The sequence below is a fragment of the Cydia fagiglandana genome, chromosome 3, assembly GCF_963556715.1.
Source record: "Cydia fagiglandana chromosome 3, ilCydFagi1.1, whole genome shotgun sequence".
NCBI lineage: Eukaryota > Metazoa > Arthropoda > Insecta > Lepidoptera > Tortricidae > Cydia > Cydia fagiglandana.
The window spans coordinates 1,840,599-1,859,406 of record NC_085934.1 but is presented as its reverse complement, the minus strand read 5'-3'; the positions used below and the strand labels follow the sequence as shown (position 1 = coordinate 1,859,406).

Here is an 18,808-nt window from a genome sequence, read left to right as displayed (position 1 = left end):
ATTATAAAGTCATATATTTTTACAAATTGGTTGTATATCTACGAATATAATTTGTATCAAACATCTACCTATCAATATGACCCTACTGAACCTATTTCATATCACAAAGATCTTAATATTTATATAAATAAATGTAATGATAATGATGTTTAATATTTCAGCACTCCAACGCATACCGGTCCCGGTCGGCAGGGGCCACGAGCGACAGCGAACTGCGGGCTCGCGAGAGGGACCCGCTGCATCGCTCTTACACAAATCTCGACCTTAGGCATAACGAGAGTGAGTACCTTATCGATTGACAAGTACATCCTGATCAGCAGCACAAGTGACATCGAGCTTCGGGCCGCTGCATCGCTCTTACACAAATCTCAACCTTAGGCATAACGAGAGTAAGTACATTATCGATTAACAAGTACATCCTGATCAGCAGCACAAGTGGCAGCGAGCTTCGACTCGCTGTACCGTTCTCAACAAATATTGACCTTAGTGATAACGGAAGTAAGTGCATTATCGATTGCTTACTGTGTCCCAGCAGGCACCACAAGCGAAAATTTACAACCAATATGACACCATGGGCACCAGAGTTCCCAGGAACTCTGTGATAAAACAACGCAAACTAATTATGTTTGTGGTTGTTAGAATTACTCGATGAGTATTAGTTGCCTGTGGAAAGAAAAGTACCTACAGCCAATTACAGCGATAAAAGCTTGTATCAATTTTTGTTTGCCAAAAACTTAGTATCTAATAATGGCTAATCAGTAATATCTGTATTTTCAGATGGCGGTTTGAATAAGAGATTCGGCTCCGAGCCTGATCTGCGAGAGGAGGAACCGAAGCAAAAATCCAAGAGACATTTCAGGAAGAAGTACCGAGCACCGCCACCGCCTACCAATGATGTAAGAGAATTTACTTGTCATAACACTGATACTGATCCTGATGATGACTGGTCCTATACTTACTACGTGTCCCACGGAGAGGGGGGGGGGGGTCTTCAGAATACCACATTTGATATTTAATTACACAAACGGGTCTACCGCGATATAATTTAATTGCTTTTACCTTTAATTCCGACGTTTCAGCTGAGTTGCACCAGCTGTGGTCAAGGAGAGACCACTACTGGTGGTGGTGTGGTTTGTGTAATTAAATATGTGTACAAAACGCGAGAGTTTAAAGTGTTATACCACATTTGATCACAAGCGAGGAGGGGTTTAGGTTTTTGTCAGGTAGTCAATAACATCTAGGGAAATCTTGGTCTTTTTCGTGCTGTAAATATTCAAACATGGCAGTTTGATATCTACGGGCGGTCACCGAGGAAAGCGGCTATTGTAAAAAATGGGTCACTTGTAAAAATGGGTCAAAAGTGAGCACAACATACTTGTAGCTACCGAATTGTCAAGTGTAGTGTAGGTAAATAAGAATTGTGATCACTTATATCTACCTAACTAGCCGGCAAATTCAGACTAAATTTGTAAGTCATGGTCTTGTGTCATAAAAGTCATGGTTTCTGGGAATTGAGGGGATAAATCGAAGTAAAATCATAACAGGAGTAAATAAAGCCATCTCAGTGCTCAATAAGCATCGACACAAATGTGATTAATACTTAAATGATAGTAACTTACAAGTTTTTTAATCACACTTAACACTTTCCAGCAGCACCGTGAAGGTTCATCGCCAGATTCCAGCGAAGGGAATGCGAGACCGGAACCCCAAAGGAAGCTCCGGCTCTTCAGGACCAGGCATGAGACCAAGAAGCTCAACCATGAGCCTGAAGTTGCCAGGAACTCGTACACGGCCTACAAGTCCTTGGACGACCAGTCCTTCGAACGACGGTACAGGTCACCCTACAAGGACAAGGAACAACACTTCAAATATCCTGATACTCAAAACATGATTCAGAGTACAGCCTCCTTGAAGAGAGAAGAACATTTACTACAAAAGCAGGATTACAGGAAGAGAATAGACAGAGTCAGCGGATGTAGAGCGAAAACATCCAAGACAAACGACAGCGAAGCATGGAAAACACCGTTGCTAAATAGAAACTTTAGACATTCAGAACGATTTATAAAGGTTGACACAGAACAACCCGTATTAAGGAGAGAAAAGACTTTTGACGCGCTAATCTCGTGTGAGCGAGACAGCGAATCTCCAAGAACAACGCACGAAAGCAGGATGAAAGCTATAGGCGAACAGCTGAAGGGATCCAGACTCCAACCGAGTGAGCCTTTGAGAAAATCTCTTCCTTCACTATTACCTAAAAATAGTGAAGAAAAAGATGACTTTCAAGCGGAACTAAAGAAGGCGACAAGTAGAATAAGAAACGAATTAGGGACTAAAATTAATGTAAGTGAAAATAAAACTAGTCAGAACAAAACGACGCAGAAACCAAACCCAACGAAAATACCGAGCAAAGTCAAAGAGTCTAGTCTTAAAACGAATGTTAGCAAGCCAGAAACTAAAGCAGTTGTTAGTAGAAGACCTCTAACCAGAGCTACTGAAAGTAAAATCAAGTCAACTGTAACTCAGATTAAAGTCAATGGTAAAACGAATGTAATAACACATGGAGATAAAGTGAGTAAAGAGAAAGGTAGAGCGATACCTGACAGAGGGCAGGCGTCTGGGAAAGAGTCAACTCCTGAACACTCACCTACGAGAAAGATCTCTCCGATAAGAAAGATTTCGCCCGCGAGAAATAAGACGTCGAATCATATTATATCCAAGGAAAAGTAAGTACCGAACACCTACCAGAATTCATTAAAACCATTTGCAGAATAGATTCATATTCGGTCGTGTCATATTTTCCATGATCAATTGGTTGTAGATTTAACTACGGTCATTTGATATTAAAGAACTTTTGCAACCGGAAACTCAATCAAAATCTACAGTCATTTTTGCAAGAATACTTTCTTTCATCTCACTCTTTCTTGGTTACAACCAAGAAAGTTATTTGGAATAAATGCCTTATTTATTTACTTCATTACGTAAAAAATGAGTAAGTACAAAAGACGGACTTAATGAATTTACTACACAAGATCGATTTCTGTAAGATTGTTCCATTAAATTTACTGTTACGAATGTAGACTGACCAGCGAGTCTTAACATCAAATTTCTAGTAAATCTCATAAGCACTGTGATATTCCAGGCACACACCAGCTCCCTCAAAACAATTCTACTTCGGCATGATCGAGAGCAAACAGTTCGAGGTCCAAGACCACCTGAAGGACTTCCCCGGCCTCGGCAGCCCCATCATCGAGGAGATCACCAACTTCCACGCCATCGAGCAGAAGCTGCTGGGCTACCATGCGGAGGATGCCGAGTTTGAGGAGTTCAATGCCAAGCTGAAAGAGGACTGTAAGGTTAAGAACTGTGAGTATTTTTTTTATGGTTTGCCTCCTATGCATACGGGAAGATTAATCGCTTGATGGTAAGTCGCCCACGGACACCCAGAACGCAACACCAGAAGGGTAGTAAATGCAATGCTGGCCTTGAAAATGTAAGTACGGTTTTTTCTTGAAGGTTTGAAGACCGTACCGGTCCGGAAATACCGCAGACCACAGTTCATTCCACAGTTTAGCTGTGTGAGGCGGAAAGTTTCTGGATAAAATACAGTTTCTCCAGAAAAACAATAAAGAACTTTCAAAGTGTTGTATTTTTTCTTGTTTCACAGCATTTCACCAAAGGATGTCCCTACAATATTAGCTTAGGAGAAACCTTTGAATACGATTAGCCTTTGATTACGCTTGATACTTTTACAAACTTGTTGACACTCGTAACTTACCTCCTTTACCCTTTTCCAGTGTCTTCAGAATCCGCGCTTTCCTCTGACGCGTCAGACTCGGACGGCTCTCTGGGAATAGCGCTGCGCCTGCGCCCAACGCTGCCTAAGAAACAACGCGCGGTGCCGCGGTTCTCTCCCGCGGCAGCGTGGAGGCAGCTAGCGACGTTGGACGCTCTTCTAGCTTCAGGTAAGACTGCATATGGTAATTTTACTCCATTTTATTTTCGAGTCGATAGTGTCTTTGTGTGACGTCCGTGCCTTTGAACGGACCAATCACGGCACGGGACTACGCTCACCTCGTCTCGCGCACCCCCGCATTTTTGGCATCATTGGTTGCATGAAATAATTGCTCTAAACTCGGTCTAGAGGATTCAGTATTCATTTATTTCTTGCTTCCATGGTACATTTTTAGGTGGTATTTACATTTCTTATGGTATCACATGGACCCTGAATAGGGTGTAGCAAACATAAGTACATACATAATTCAATTAAGTTACAGGTACTTAATACATCTCTAACATAACTCTAGTGGCTTTTACAAACTTATAACTAACTTATCATTATATAGATATTTAGAATATTCCTAGTCTATGGCAAGACCCCTGTTGTATTGTAGGATTCCGTGCCCTCTTCAGACGGGTCGCATAATTGCCCAAATAACAGTGCCGTATGGAGGTATTTGGATGATTCTTCATCATGTTTTCTTTTTAAGCAAGCAAGTTTTGTTAATTGAAAGTCTGGCAGCGAGAGGCATCTCTAAGTTAAGCTCTCCGATTAAGTTGTACTTCATCTGTACTTAACCTAGAATGTTCCGTTCGTGTATCCATTAATAAAGTATTCAGGAGTACATGAAAGAGACATGATTTTACTTTCCAATGGTCTCAACTTTATACCTAAGCCTTTTCACTGCTGAGAAAACCTCGGCAGGGAATTCATTCCACAGCTGGAGCGTATTAACAACTTATTTTTCCGTTCCAAACATGTAGTTATTAGTTTCTAGTTCATAATACACTCTCAATGAAACGACACTATGCTAGCACAGCTTGTTTATTTTAATCTTTCTTTCCAGCTAGTACGGTATTCAATGTATGCGGATATCATTTATCGGCTTTCTGTGTTATATCTTTAAGTTTAGCATTTTCTGTTTGTATTGCTGTTAATGGCCCAAAAAAATACCCTGCATTTTTTTCAACAGAGACCCAACCTCTAGCCGTGGAGACCAAAGTGTCAGCCGACATAACAGCCGAGTCCTCACCGCGGTCTGACCAGTCTGCCGACAAGTCGGGAGATTCCGGCATATCGGGAGACCACGCGCACAGCGATCAGCGGATCGAATCGCCTTCAAGACAAGTAAGAATCTACTACCTTTTGAGTATCACGTCGGTGGTAAACAAGCACACAGCCTGATAGTAAGCAGTCACTGTAGCCTATGAACGCTTGCAAGTCCAGGGGTGTTACATACGCAATTACGCATTGCGAACCTTTTTAGTTAATCCTGTAGGTACACTCCTTTTTTGAAGAACCCCAAACTGTTGTCCCTCGAGGAAACCTCGGCAGGATTGGGCAGGGCTGAAATATATTTAAAAATTGTAGTTAATGTTCTCAAAGATGCCTTTTTTGTGTCAGGAACTCTTTGTTACTATGTGTCGAAGTGAGAAATTTTTTTGTATCCCATTTGTAACAAAATGATATGCTAGTATGTACTAACTTAGCATATCATTTTGTGAAATTCCATAGTATTGGTTTTCACGGTAAAAATGCTAGAACTATTGCTAAAAAGTATCAGGAACTCTAGAACGACGGTGCATGCTAATAGAACTCCAATAAAAACGTGATCTGCTAAACTTTGATATGCCAACTTCACAGACATTGAATTTTGCATATCAGGTTAGATTTATATTATGTTGTGTACAAGAAAAAGTCGATTTTGAATAATTTCAACCCCTTGGTTAAAAAGGGGATGGAAGTTTGTATGTAGTACAGGTTTTATAATTAAAACTTGCTTGCTAGAGTAATTTGAAACAAATTATTATGAACCCTATATTTACCGTATCTTGCTTCAGAATAATCTATGTTCATGTATTACATTATCACAAACACCATACATCACCACGCGTACGAAAACAGCTAATAATTACATAAATGAGAAAGTTCAAAGTTATTTTATTTGTGAGTATAATTAACTGATTACAGTGGCGGAAAATTCCGTACAATAACTTGAATAAATTCCTTACATAGGTAATAACATCCGAAATAGATTTACATCTATACATATACAAGGTACGTATGTACTTTATACATACCTAGTTATCATTAAAAGTGATGTCAAATAAAGTTAAAACAATTATCAAGCATATGCTCAACAACGATTATCAATATGCTTTAATTATTTATGCTTAAATTGACATTGTGATATTCTAAAATGGACAGGCAATTTATTATGATATAAATCTTACTAGCTAAACATAATAATACACTTTTTAATGATTTTTTATTTTGATTGGTTAGTTGCCTATACAAGCCTTTTTTAATAAAATTTAATGAATTGAATGGTAGGTACCATTTATTTCTTGTTTGGAAGTTAAAAAAATATGGAAATTTTGTAGGTCTTTTATTATCATTTCCATATACATTTTAACGCTACGTCTTACGTAGGCGAACAACGCGCGAATGCGGCGCGGCGCGGCGCGGCGAAAGCGGCGAAAGCGGCCGCCGCCGCGCCGCGCCGCGCCGCGCCGCCTGACATTCGCGTGCAAATCGCGCCGCACCGCGTTCGCAACGAGATCGCTTACGTAGGACACTTCTATGGGCATCAAAGGATTGATTTCGCCGCGCCGCGCCGCGCCGCGTTCGCGCGTTGTTCGCCTACGTAAGACGTAGCGTAAGTGTCCAATATATTGTGATAATTTGCTCATTTTCTAAGATGTATTTAACTTAGATTTTTTCTATAAAATTAAATATGTGTCATCATCCCTTATGTTAATAACTTTACAATACAATATAAATACTCTTTATTGCAGACTTTAATACAGAAAACAATATAAAGAATACAAAAATATCAAGAAGAGTTAAACAACAGGCGGTCTTATCGCTAAAAAGCGATATCTTCCAGGAAACCTTTAACTTGACCTTTAACTTTATGTTCTGATAACACAAACATATCGTTTCGTTACATAACTATGGACGTTATCTTTATGTTACATAACGATTGCACCATAGTTACTCCATTGTAAACAAGCGAATATTCTAATCATTAAGATAATGCCCCCTTTAATAATATGACACTATGCCCCAACAGTTCAGTCTTTTGCCGACTTCAACAAGAAGCAGTCATGTCGCAAAAGCTAGCTGTTGTTACCGGCTCCAACAAGGGTATAGGACTAGCCGTGGTCAAGGCCCTCTGTAAGCGCTTCAATGGAACAGTCTACCTCACATCCAGGGACGAAAGCAGAGGCAAGGCAGCAGTAGCAGAACTCAACAAACTCGGACTCAAACCAGCTTATCATCAACTTGATGTCATCGATAGAAAAAGCATAGAAAGATTCAGAGACCACTTCGCCCGCTACCGCTAGCGCAAAGCAGTCACGCTATCTCCGTCTCCGTTGTTATTAAATCAAAACCGTGTAAAAACTGGAATTACCATAGTCGTGTGATATATTGCGTTATAGCCAATAAATCAAGCAATCTAGTGTAAAAAACCGTTTTAAAAAGTGACCTATACTTCTAAAGATATGACGAAAATAATTTCAAATATTGTATTTTAACGTCTGTGCTGTGTAAACGAACCGGTCAGCGGTGAGTCATCCGCATGACGTGCGGACTCACTGCAGCGCGCGGCCGCTGACACATGATCGCAGAGGACATTTCAACACAGGAGCAGCGGACATCAGGTAAAAATGGCTAAGTGCATGAAATGTGATGAAAACATTATTGACAGACTATATCTTACATGCTGCAAGTGCAAAAACCGGTATCATGTAAAATGCACAAAAATCTCTGAAAAACTTTTTAACCTGATGCGTATAAAGGAAACCAATAAATGGACATGCGAAAAATGCCCGAGAGCACTAGAGGACTCCAGCCCAACAGCAACGTTAGCAAAGCCATCAACGTCATCCACACTGGCCCAGTCGAATAACGTACGTAACCGACATACACCTACAAACTATGTAACAGAACGTGTTCAACATACTGTTAATGTTTCGACAGAAAATTCATTTGAATCTCTGCCGTCGGATACTGATAGCGAAGAAGACTCTTCTGCCATTCTCAATAGAAGCTGTCCTGCCGCTGGGCATAACATAAAAGAGGAAATAGAAGAACTTAAACTTATAATCTCTACCCTAGAGACAAAATTAGTATATGCTGAAAATGAAATTGAAAACTTGATACTGGAAAATGGCTCACTTAAAAAACAAATAATGACATATGAAAAGAAAACTGAGAATTTAACACGTATTTGCAAATCGACGCCAGTAAAAAATAAAAAAGGGCAGAAAAGTATAGACGCAACTAGCCTAAACCATACACACATAGAAAAATCAGACACTGAAGTAAGAAGTATGCTCTTAGAAAATAATACTAGTAACACAAAATCAAGAAAGTCACAACCTGATTCTGAGGCAATAGGAATTATGGAAACACAGACACTAGGAAGTACATATCCAACTCAAAATGTCGTACAAGAAGATAATCCTGAAATGCAACGCAGAGTGATAATATTCAGTGACCAGAGCGGCAGAGGAATCCGCAAAGTTCTTCAAGACTCATTAGGTGATGAATATATCGTGACAGCAGTTATCAAACCCGATGCCCCAATCGAACAAGTACTGGTAACAAGTGAAAAACTGTGTAAAAACTTTACAAAATCAGACTATGTCGTGATTTTAGGTGGGTCTAATGATCAGAATCCAATTAGTTTTAAATGTTTCCTGCACAATTATTTATTCTTACTGGAAAAGACAAATGTACTTATTGGAGAAATAGGCTATAATAAGCTTCTAAATGTCCAGAAACAAAATAATTTGTTACGCTTAGTTTGTTCTCAGTTCTCGCATACTTCATTTGTACCATTTGACTACAAGAACTTAACAAATTTTCGCAAACATATTAGTGGAATGTTATTGAGGGAAATACTGCGGATTAACTATAAAAATAAACGGTTAGCCCATATGTGTAGAAGAACACAGAATTACGTAAAAAACCACCAAGCAATTTCATGTCAAAAATTAATTACAGACTACTTTTTAAGCAAAAGTGAATCTAAAAACCAGGAACATAAAGTTACAACTGTTATTAAACGGCAAGTTACCATTCCATACTTATTTAGCAAACTTAAACTCAATAAGACCAAATTAAACAGTAATACGGATGGAGTAACAGACATTCACAATAGTGAAACGAATTTTTTTCGTGGCTAACAAACATACTTACTACAATAATAATGAAAATAATCTTGTGATAATGCACTTTAATACACGAAGCCTTAAATCTAAATCAGACCAGCTAGAATTATTGGTACACGAAAAGAAAGTAGATGTTTGTTGCTTTAGTGAGACTTTTTTGAAGGATAATGAAGTGGCAATTTTGCAATTACAAGGCTACAAAAATGTTGCTCATTTTTGTCGAAAACGGAAAAAGCAGGGCGGTGTTGCAATATATGTGAAACAATCAATCGAAAACTATAGTAAACTGGATTGGGTGGCAGAAATGTCTGTAGAAAGTCATTTTGAATGCTGTGGGGTTGCATTATGTGGTCTCAACTGTATAATTATATGCGTGTACAGAGCACCCAACAGTAAACTAGACATATTTCTCGTGAACATGGAATATCTTCTTAGAAAATTAGCATCAAGATCCAGAAATAGCTACAAAAAAATTTTTATATTAGGTGATTTTAATGTCAATATTCTCGACAAAACTAACAACAGTGAGCTTTTACTCAACGCGTTTCGATCTTATAAGTTACATCCAACAATAACAGAACCTACTAGAATAACAGCGAATTGCCAAACATGCATAGACAATATTTTTACGAATACAAAGCAGTTTAAGGTAGAAGTGTTAGATATCGGTTTATCTGATCATAGTTGTCAAATTATTTCCACCCCATCTGACTTAAGTTTCAAAGAACAGTATTGGTATGTTTACAGAAGAAACCCTGATGCTTACGTGGACATTTTTTTGAAATATATATCACAGATTACGTTTTCCGATATTTATTCTATGAATGATTCCAACAATGCATATAAGGCTTTCATTGATAGGTTTACTCTCATTTATGATCTTTGCATACCATGCAAAAAAATTAGGGTAACACACAAAAGTAAGCTAAATTGGAAAACAAGAGGAATAGTAATAGCTAGTAAACGCAAAAGGCAATTATACTTACAGACAATGCAGACAAATAGCGATACATTTAAAAACAGGTACAAGAAATACTGCCAGATCTTGAAAGCAGTAACAAGGCAATCTAAACGTAATACAAACATAAACTTTATTAGTCAGAGTGAAAACAAAAGCAAAGCAACATGGTCAATTATAAAAAATAACACAACTCAAGTAAGCACTATAAAAGAAACAGTAGAATCCATAAAGAAAGACAACATTGTAATAAATGAACCTATCGAAATAGCAAACACATTTAATAATTATTTCATTAATCTAAATAATAACCATACCTTGAATGACGGGCACACTAACAGACCAATCTCTGAACCATGTTTGACGAGCATTTTTATGACTCCAGCGACCGTCCAAGAAATAATAAACATTACGAAGCAGTTAAAGAATAAAAGAAGTACGGGATATGACCTAATTCCAATGAGGTTAATTAAAGCAAGTGTTGAATATATTGCGCCACCCTTGGTTCATATTATAAACTTAACTTTGGAAAATGGAGTTTTTCCTGATGATTTGAAAAGGGCGCTAATTAAACCCTTGCACAAAAAAGGTTCTAAACAAGACGTCAATAATTATAGACCTGTTGCATTATTACCAAATTTTTCTAAAATATTTGAAAAGGTTATCTTAAGCAGAATACTGTCATTCTTTAAAAAATACAATATATTAAATGAAAATCAGCTAGGATTTCAAAAAGGGAAGAATACTACATTGGCCATATTTAAATTTTTGCAGCAATTGTGGGCAGATATACATAAAAAAACGACGTCTATTGGGCTCTTTATAGACTTATCTAAAGCTTTCGATTGCGTTTGTCATAAAGTACTATTTAGTCAGCTTGAGCATGTTGGAATTCGAGGGCCTGCTTTAAAACTCATTCGAACTTACCTTACGGATAGAACACAAGCAATCGTACTGGACTCATATAATAGAACAACGAAAACAGTGACAAGAGTACAGTCTAATTACGAACATAATCCTCAGGGTGTGCCACAAGGAAGCGTCTTAGGCCCATTATTGTTTTTAGTTTACGTAAACGAGTTTCCCCTAATAATGGACCACTTATGTGTTATGTTCGCAGATGACGCTACTATATTTATTTCTGACAATAAGCTATGCGGCGGTGATATTAGTGACGAGATATATAGGACTGTGAGATTAGTTACACATTGGTTATCAGCTTTAAATTTAAAAGTTAATCTAGAAAAAACGAAAATTATTCAATTTACTAACTACAAGCAGGAGTTGCAAAGTATAAATATTACCATTGACAATAAAACAATTGAGCAAGTTGATAGTACTAATTTTCTAGGAATTACTATAGATGGCAACCTAAATTGGAAATTACATATAGAAAAAATAAACAAAAGAATCGCCAGTAACTGTTATGCAATATCTATCCTAACCAACATTACATCAACAGAGGTTGCCAAGCAAGCATATTACGGTAATATTTATCCATTATTAACCTATGGCATCATATTCTGGGGTAACTCAGTAAATGTCCAATCAACATTTGCTCTCCAAAAAAAGTGTTTGCGAATTATCTTTAAAATGAACACAATGGAATCCCATAGACCTTTCTTTAGAAATTATAGAATATTGACCTTGACATGTATATATATATTGGAAATTTGTTTATTTGTTAAAGAACAAAGTGACATATTTATTAAAAAATGTAATTCTAAGGGAAATATACGATCTCAATACAGATATGACATATGCACAGTCCGTCCGTCAAGTTATATTCTAAAGAAGAGCACTTATGTTAATGGAATAAAAATTTACAATCACTTGCCTGAGAGTATTAAGTCGTTGGATGGAGTTCAATTTAAACGCAAGTTGAAAGATTGGCTGCTGTATAAATGTTATTATGATTTAAATGAATATTTTTTGTAATTTAGACTGACTTTATTTAAGTATTTCTTAGACATTGAATTTAGTTATATAAGATTTATTGTACGCTCGAAATGGGCAAAATTGTTGATACCTTTATAATTTATAACATGTTATACTTTTTACACAATTTTGACAATAAAACATTATCTTATCTTATCTTATCTTACCACATCAAGAAGAATCATGGAGGTATCGATATTTTAGTCAACAACGCAGCCGTCGCTAATAGTGTCGAACTGTATAATAACTACGAGGAATGTAAATATATTGTCGACATCAATTACAAGAGCTTGCTGACCATTCAAGAATTACTGTTCCCACTTATAAGGGATAATGGAAGAATTGTCAACATCTCCAGCGATTGTGGACATTTGTCTAACATTAGAAACAAATACTGGATCGACAGACTATCGAAGAAAGACCTCACAGTTAAGGATGTCAACGAATTCGTCGATTGGTTCTTAGAAGGTGTGAAGAATGGTACATTTAACTATGATGACATTGCTGACGGTGGAACTGTGGCTGCGTACAGAGTTGCAAAAGTTGGTGTTAGTGCATTAACTATTTTGCAGCAGAAGGAATTGGAACCCCGCAATATCTCGGTCAACTCTATGCATCCTGGATTGGTCAGAACTGACATGACGGTCGGCGCAGGATTCTACAGTACCGATGAGGCGGCAGAGACGCCTGTATATTTGGCGCTGGACGCCCCCCAAAGCCTGAAAGGGCAATACGTGTGGTATGACAGGAAGGTGCTAGATTGGTACGACTATAAGGCGGATTGGTTCTTTAAAACTAGCACCTTGAAGTCTTAAAAATACAGAGGTTTAAAAAGATGATGATGAGATGAGCAGTGATGGTGTTTTCGATACATAAATATCTGCACAGGAAATGGTTACCTTAAACTCAGATAACGTTATTCTACAACTTACAACTATGGTCCAAATTCAAGTTGGAGTACCTACCTAAAATTTCATTGCCTAAAATATATTTAATAAGTACCTACATACATAATTATAACATTATCGAAATTAAAATGACTAATTTCAAAAAAGAAATATAGAAAAAGTATTAAGCAAGTTCAATTCAACATTTTTCGTCAATAATCAAGGTTGGTAATTGGACTATAGTTGTGGTTGTTATAGTTACAGGATCTATAGTAATACTAATAACCACTATAACTTGGATCTTTTCAAATCGGGAGTGAATAGACATCTCTCAAGTAGGTAAGCGTGATCCACACCACATCGGCACTTACCATCAGGTGAGATTGTGGCCTAATGCTTTCCTTTATCCAACAATAAAAAGTTATACGAATAACTAAAGTTTCCCGAGTTTACAATGTTTAAATATAATAATATAAAGCAGCTTACCTACACTTTGTTTTTATAAGAATTGTTTTAATTTGTGTAAATAAAGTGTTTTATATTCTGATGTATTTTTCTTATTCTTGCCTTGTAAGGCCCGCCATACGAAAGTTTCCTATTTTTAATTTGAACCTAGTTGTACGAGTATAGTCAGTCGAGATGAACTTTGTTTATTTGAGAAATCAATGAAACAAAAGAAATGGTACTTTATTTGGCATTTGGAAGGTTCTAATTACATTGAAACGGAATGTGTACATTGTAATGCACATCGGACCTCCCGATTCTAGACATTCTGAGTGCTCATTTTTTTTAAACTTCATTGCACTTTTTTACGTGCTAATACTATTTAATGGGTTCCATTGAACAAATAAAGAAAAATGCACAATCCACAGGCTGACTGCTGGGTGTTTAATATATTTCAAGCAAATAAAGTCTAATAATAATTTAATATATGTACCTTCATTTTATTAGAAAATAAAATAATCTTACTTCCTATGGTCAGCCAACCAGGCTCAAGACTTTATGAAAAAAGTAAATAAAATAATTAATGAGCTTAACTTCCAAAAAATGTTTACAAAATGTTTACAGTGACAGCTTCTTCATATAAAAATTAACTATCATAGGAATCATCATTTATTTATTTATTTAAAAAACTTTATTGCACAAAAGAACTTAATGTACAAAAGGCGAACTTAATGCCATGAGCATGGCATGATCATTCAACGCGAGAGATATATGAGTTGCAGAAAAAGTGTTATTTTAATCTTTTGTCCTTACCGTAAGTACCTACTCAACACTTTTTGCTATCGCTTACTACTAAAAAGTATAGTGTCATTCTATGGAACTCGCTATGTAAACAAACCGCCATATTGAAATTAGTAGTAGTAATAGTAGTAATCACTTTATTGCACACATCACAGGTTTACATAATATTTACAGAAATAGAGGTACAAAGGCGAACTAATCCCTGTAAGGGATCTCTTCCAGCTAACCTTCGAGTGAGAGGAGAATTCAAATTAGATAGACAAACTTACGGAATACACAGTAAAATTTTAAAAGTAATTGTCTCTGAATGATGAATTTACTAGTGACTTTTGTTTACAATGTATGTAAACTTTACATAGTTAGCAAGTTCCATAGAATGACACTTTACTAAGAATAATAAGCAAGTGTAAGTAAAGATAGACGTACTGTGATGTGATTCCCCTATACTCATAGTCCCCCAATCTTGGGGGAAAACAAAAATACTTGAGTATAGGTACATACGTAGATTGATTATGGTATATCGTAAATTAGTCTCAGAGTATAAAGTAAAGACTCTAAGGACGAATAATTTCGTACATTAACCCTCCTGCTCCTATTTCTAATTGCCACGCGTATATTAGGGTTGTTGACACATGTTGAATTTTATAACTAAATCTTGTTAAATAGATAGAAAATGAGCAATTTATCACAATACATTAGAAACTTAAAAAATATATGGGAATAATATATATTTTTATTTCCAAATAAGAAAAAAATAATGGTACATACCATTGGATTCCTTATATTTTGTTTAAGATAATATTGTACACTAACAATATAGATAAACGCAATATTTATAAACTGAAATAAATGTCATATACTAAGAAAAAGTGTAAGTGGAGTGGTTCGATTCCAGCCTGGGGCACTGGAGGCCTTGGTCACTTTTTCTTAGTATATGACATTTATTTCAGTTTATAATTGATATAGTAGTGTTTCTACTTGATAAAAACAAATTAAAATATTTTCTGAAAATAATTTAATTTGTTCAAATAATAATTATTTTTTGAACGCAATATTTCACCGACAAAATCACTATTTCATTGTTTTTCATACATCAAAACGGCTTCTAACGTTACATGGTGACGTCACGATGTATTGACATTTTGTTCGGTGTGCGGGTGCCAGAGTTTGACGATCATTTGTGAGTTTTGTATTGCTTTAAGACAATGGGTCCCATACAGACATTTGTTCCTCAAAATAAACCTGATCGATTGATACCATTCATTAAAAAATGTCAAAACCCTATTATATTGCCGCTCCACATGGGTATGTGCCCCTTAAAGCTGGCCATTAGTCGACTGTAACGTCAAGATGTAAAATCAGTCCAAAATAAATTAGTTTAGTATATTAGGCATATTTAAGTATTAAAAACGTTAAAAAGAATTTTGGCCAGCTTTTTGGCGCACATAGGGGTAATGTGCGCGCTCTGCGAGCCGGAGAGCAATTAGGTACTTTTGTTCTTGAGCCTTTGAGACAATCAAAATGCAAATTGCATAGGTGCCCGACACAACCCCAGCCTGGACCCCGCAACAGGACCTCGGTGACAGCAGCTCTGACGGCGTCAGCGGAGCGCCCGCGCCACAGGGCTCCAGCCTGGCCACGTACAGTCCGGGCGCGCAGCCCTTCAGCCTGAGTCTGCCGCGCGACGACAAGGTAGTGGGGTGAGGGGTTCAGTACGCGGGGGTAGGGGAGGTGGGAACTTTGGTTGAACGATAATCTAATACATATGTGAATATATTGATAAAAAGATAAAGATAAAAAATAGTTTATTCAAGTAGGCATATTACAATGCGCTTATGAACGTCAAATAAACCTTTACCGGCTCCAACCGTACACCTCTGCCCCGAGAAGATTTAAATCCCCCCTCAATTGGAGGAGGGTATTGAAGACATAAGGTTTAAATTTAATATACTTTAGTGAAAAACAATCATCTGGGTAAGTTTAAAATACGCACCTAAGTAAGTAGTATCTCAATGAAATGAAGTGATACGTTCAACCAAAGTTACCAATTTTATGACACTAAAATTATTCTAAATTTTGACTAACATTGTAAACTAACAGACTAATACTTGGCCTTAATTACCCTAAACTCTCGCGTACTCGCTGAGGAGGAGTAGAGGCAATTAAAACTCACTACTAACTCTTCATCATCGTACTAACCAAAGTAGCCTTAGAATTTTTCATACTCATTTTAATTTTTTCATTGTTTTAATTTCAAATCATTGTCTGTAAAGTCATCTAAAGCTCACGTACCTTCCGAAAATTTTCTAACATTCAGGATGATTCATCCCAATGAATTGGAGGAAAAAATCTAAAAGTATGAAAGGTACAGAAATTTGTTAATCGCAAAAGCGATCAGCCTCAGAGAGCCTATCGGAAAATATTTAAAATAACTTTTTTTATTTCAATTTTCGTTATCTCCTTAATTTGGTTACGCTACTCCAAATAACAAATTTCATATATTCTCTCATTGCGTTGGCATGAAACATCCCGTATAATTTCTATTTTTGAATTTTATGTAAGTACCTATAGTAAAATTTTAAATAAGTTATTTATTTCCTCGACCGATTCAATACTTTACTATTATACTTCTTTGTTGACTTATACTTCTTGACCACACATTTCTTAAAGTTAATTCCAATCGAACCTTTATTCCTCTTCAGCTCATCATTGCCATTAAGAACACCTCCATTCCCGCATAGTTTAAAGGCATGTCGTGCTTCTACGAATGTTTCCAGGGCAAGCAGATCCAACAAGGCTTCAATAGCCTCCAAAAACTACGGAAATCCGTCTCAGGGGCTTTAGGAGCGGCCTTGGGTTCCAGAAGGTTCGATTTGGAACACGAGCCGATGTTAGAAGAGCCTGAACAGAACTGGTTCTTGACGAAGTCCGCGCCGAATTCGTTGAGCAATCCGTTGCTGTACCAACCGCCAGCGAGAGCGAAGGTTGCTGAAGATGATATTAAAGAGGAGAATTCTACGCCGCCTTCGGAAAAGGTAAGTTTTTATACTTATTATCATCTATCCATCCTTTATGTTCACTTGGGAGCCTTAGAAGGTGTTGGGTTCTCGAAGGTTCGGCTTGGAACACGAGCCGATGTAACAAGAGCCTGAACGTCTTCTTTTTCAAAATGTCTTTCACAGGATCCACTCTTTCCCTTGGTTTGCATTTCTTTTAACCTTTACTAATAATAAAATCTCTTTTCCACCAGGAGGAATCCATAGCCTGGCGGCCTGGCATAAACTACCTCTCCTGGGGCGGACACGTCATGTACCTGCCCCCCGCGCCCTCCGCACCGACGCAGCCTCTGTCCTTGCTGGGCCCTATTGACAGACCTGTCAGGTAACAAAGAACTACTATTTTTCTTGTTAAAAATAAAGAAGAAATAAAAAAAATTGCCTCGGGTGAGACACAAACCAGCGACTCCAAGTTTTTGGCACGAAAACATATATTCAGCCGCTAGTGCCTTATATTAATTATATTATATTATATTAATTAATAACTACAAGTAGGGAAGTGTAAGCAAAACAACCTGTGGAAGGGCGGTGTTCTTTTAACACAAGTATCTTAAATACTTAAAAAGAGGCGCCAGCACAGCTATTGTAAACCTAATATTTTTTACTGAATACAAATATTTTATTTATTTATTTATAACCGTAGCCAAAATCAATTATGGAATTATTCGCTTGCTCAGTCTCGTACGAACAACTTCATGTGGCATAAGGCATATCAATTAGTTTTATTCCATCTAAGATCTAAGTTAACTTTGCTCCGACTTGGCATCGACAAATTACCACCAGCCGCAAAAGTGCGTGACGTGTTTAGACTCTGTCACTTACTAAGTTTGTTGCTCTTAGTCATTAATCTGTGCAGATTTTGCTTAGACGTTCGGTATAATCTCTCGCTCAATAGGCTACCCGTATCTTTCTATAAGTCATCCTCTGCTTTCTACACGGTCGTCAAAGACGCGTTGTCTCCACCGGTGGAGACAGATCAGACACTCCAGATGCAACCCTGTCACTAACTACGATCCTCAGACATGAGGGATCGACCAGAGAGAGATCTTTCTATATGTGTAGCTCAAGGTATGACCTGATACTGTTGTTTTAGGAGTAAATCCAGCGGCTCATTAGAAGTGGCAGCGAGAGCGGCGCGCGCGGCGGCGTTAGCGAGCGAGATGCGCGAACGGGAGCGCTCGGCATCGCCAGAACTCGCACGCGCATTGCCAGCGCGAGTGCAGCCGCAGCCTGAGGTTAGTACATTATTATATTCTAAATCTACGGTCTCCAATAAGCGAAAAGGAGGCAGGAGAGCTGAACCTACCTACCTTGTGCCGTGGAACGTCACGTATCTTTACTATTTCATATATAGTAAATCTCTAATTCATTTCCCGAATCGCGGCGCCAGCCACCATAAGGTACCTTTTGCCGTGGAACGTCACATATCTTTACTATATCGTATCTAGTTAATCTCTAATTCAGTTCCTGAATCGAGCCGTTAGGTTCTATTCTAAACAATAAAGTTATGGCAAGATCAAGCGCCCACACTTGCCCACACCCAC

At 37.5% G+C, this 18,808-nt stretch overlaps 2 protein-coding genes across 5 annotated transcripts in view; both read left to right on the top strand.

Moving 5' to 3' along the window:
* Window positions 1–18,808, top strand: part of LOC134679845 (uncharacterized) — a 151,992-nt gene that overhangs the window by 76,207 nt on the left and 56,977 nt on the right. For 3 of the 4 annotated variants that reach the window (XR_010100402.1, XM_063538747.1, XM_063538749.1), the window contains exons 4-13: window positions 162–279; window positions 778–896; window positions 1,651–2,723; window positions 3,140–3,363; window positions 3,795–3,962; window positions 4,971–5,125; window positions 15,745–15,900; window positions 16,986–17,243; window positions 17,459–17,589; window positions 18,358–18,499. Coding sequence is in view for 3 of the 4 variants with exons in the window: in XM_063538747.1 (XP_063394817.1) it covers window positions 162–279; window positions 778–896; window positions 1,651–2,723; window positions 3,140–3,363; window positions 3,795–3,962; window positions 4,971–5,125; window positions 15,745–15,900; window positions 16,986–17,243; window positions 17,459–17,589; window positions 18,358–18,499 (2,544 nt within the window). In the remaining variant the exon portion in view is untranslated. The remainder of the gene's footprint in view (window positions 1–161; window positions 280–777; window positions 897–1,650; window positions 2,724–3,139; window positions 3,364–3,794; window positions 3,963–4,970; window positions 5,126–15,744; window positions 15,901–16,985; window positions 17,244–17,458; window positions 17,590–18,357; window positions 18,500–18,808) is intronic. The other variant, XM_063538748.1, reaches the window with a different exon arrangement.
* On the top strand, window positions 7,066–13,023 carry LOC134679857 (carbonyl reductase [NADPH] 1-like). Its single transcript, XM_063538768.1, has 2 exons — window positions 7,066–7,329; window positions 12,247–13,023. The coding sequence occupies exons 1-2, from the start codon at window positions 7,108–7,110 to the stop codon at window positions 12,889–12,891; spliced, it is 867 nt and encodes a 288-aa protein (XP_063394838.1). The 5' UTR covers window positions 7,066–7,107; the 3' UTR covers window positions 12,892–13,023.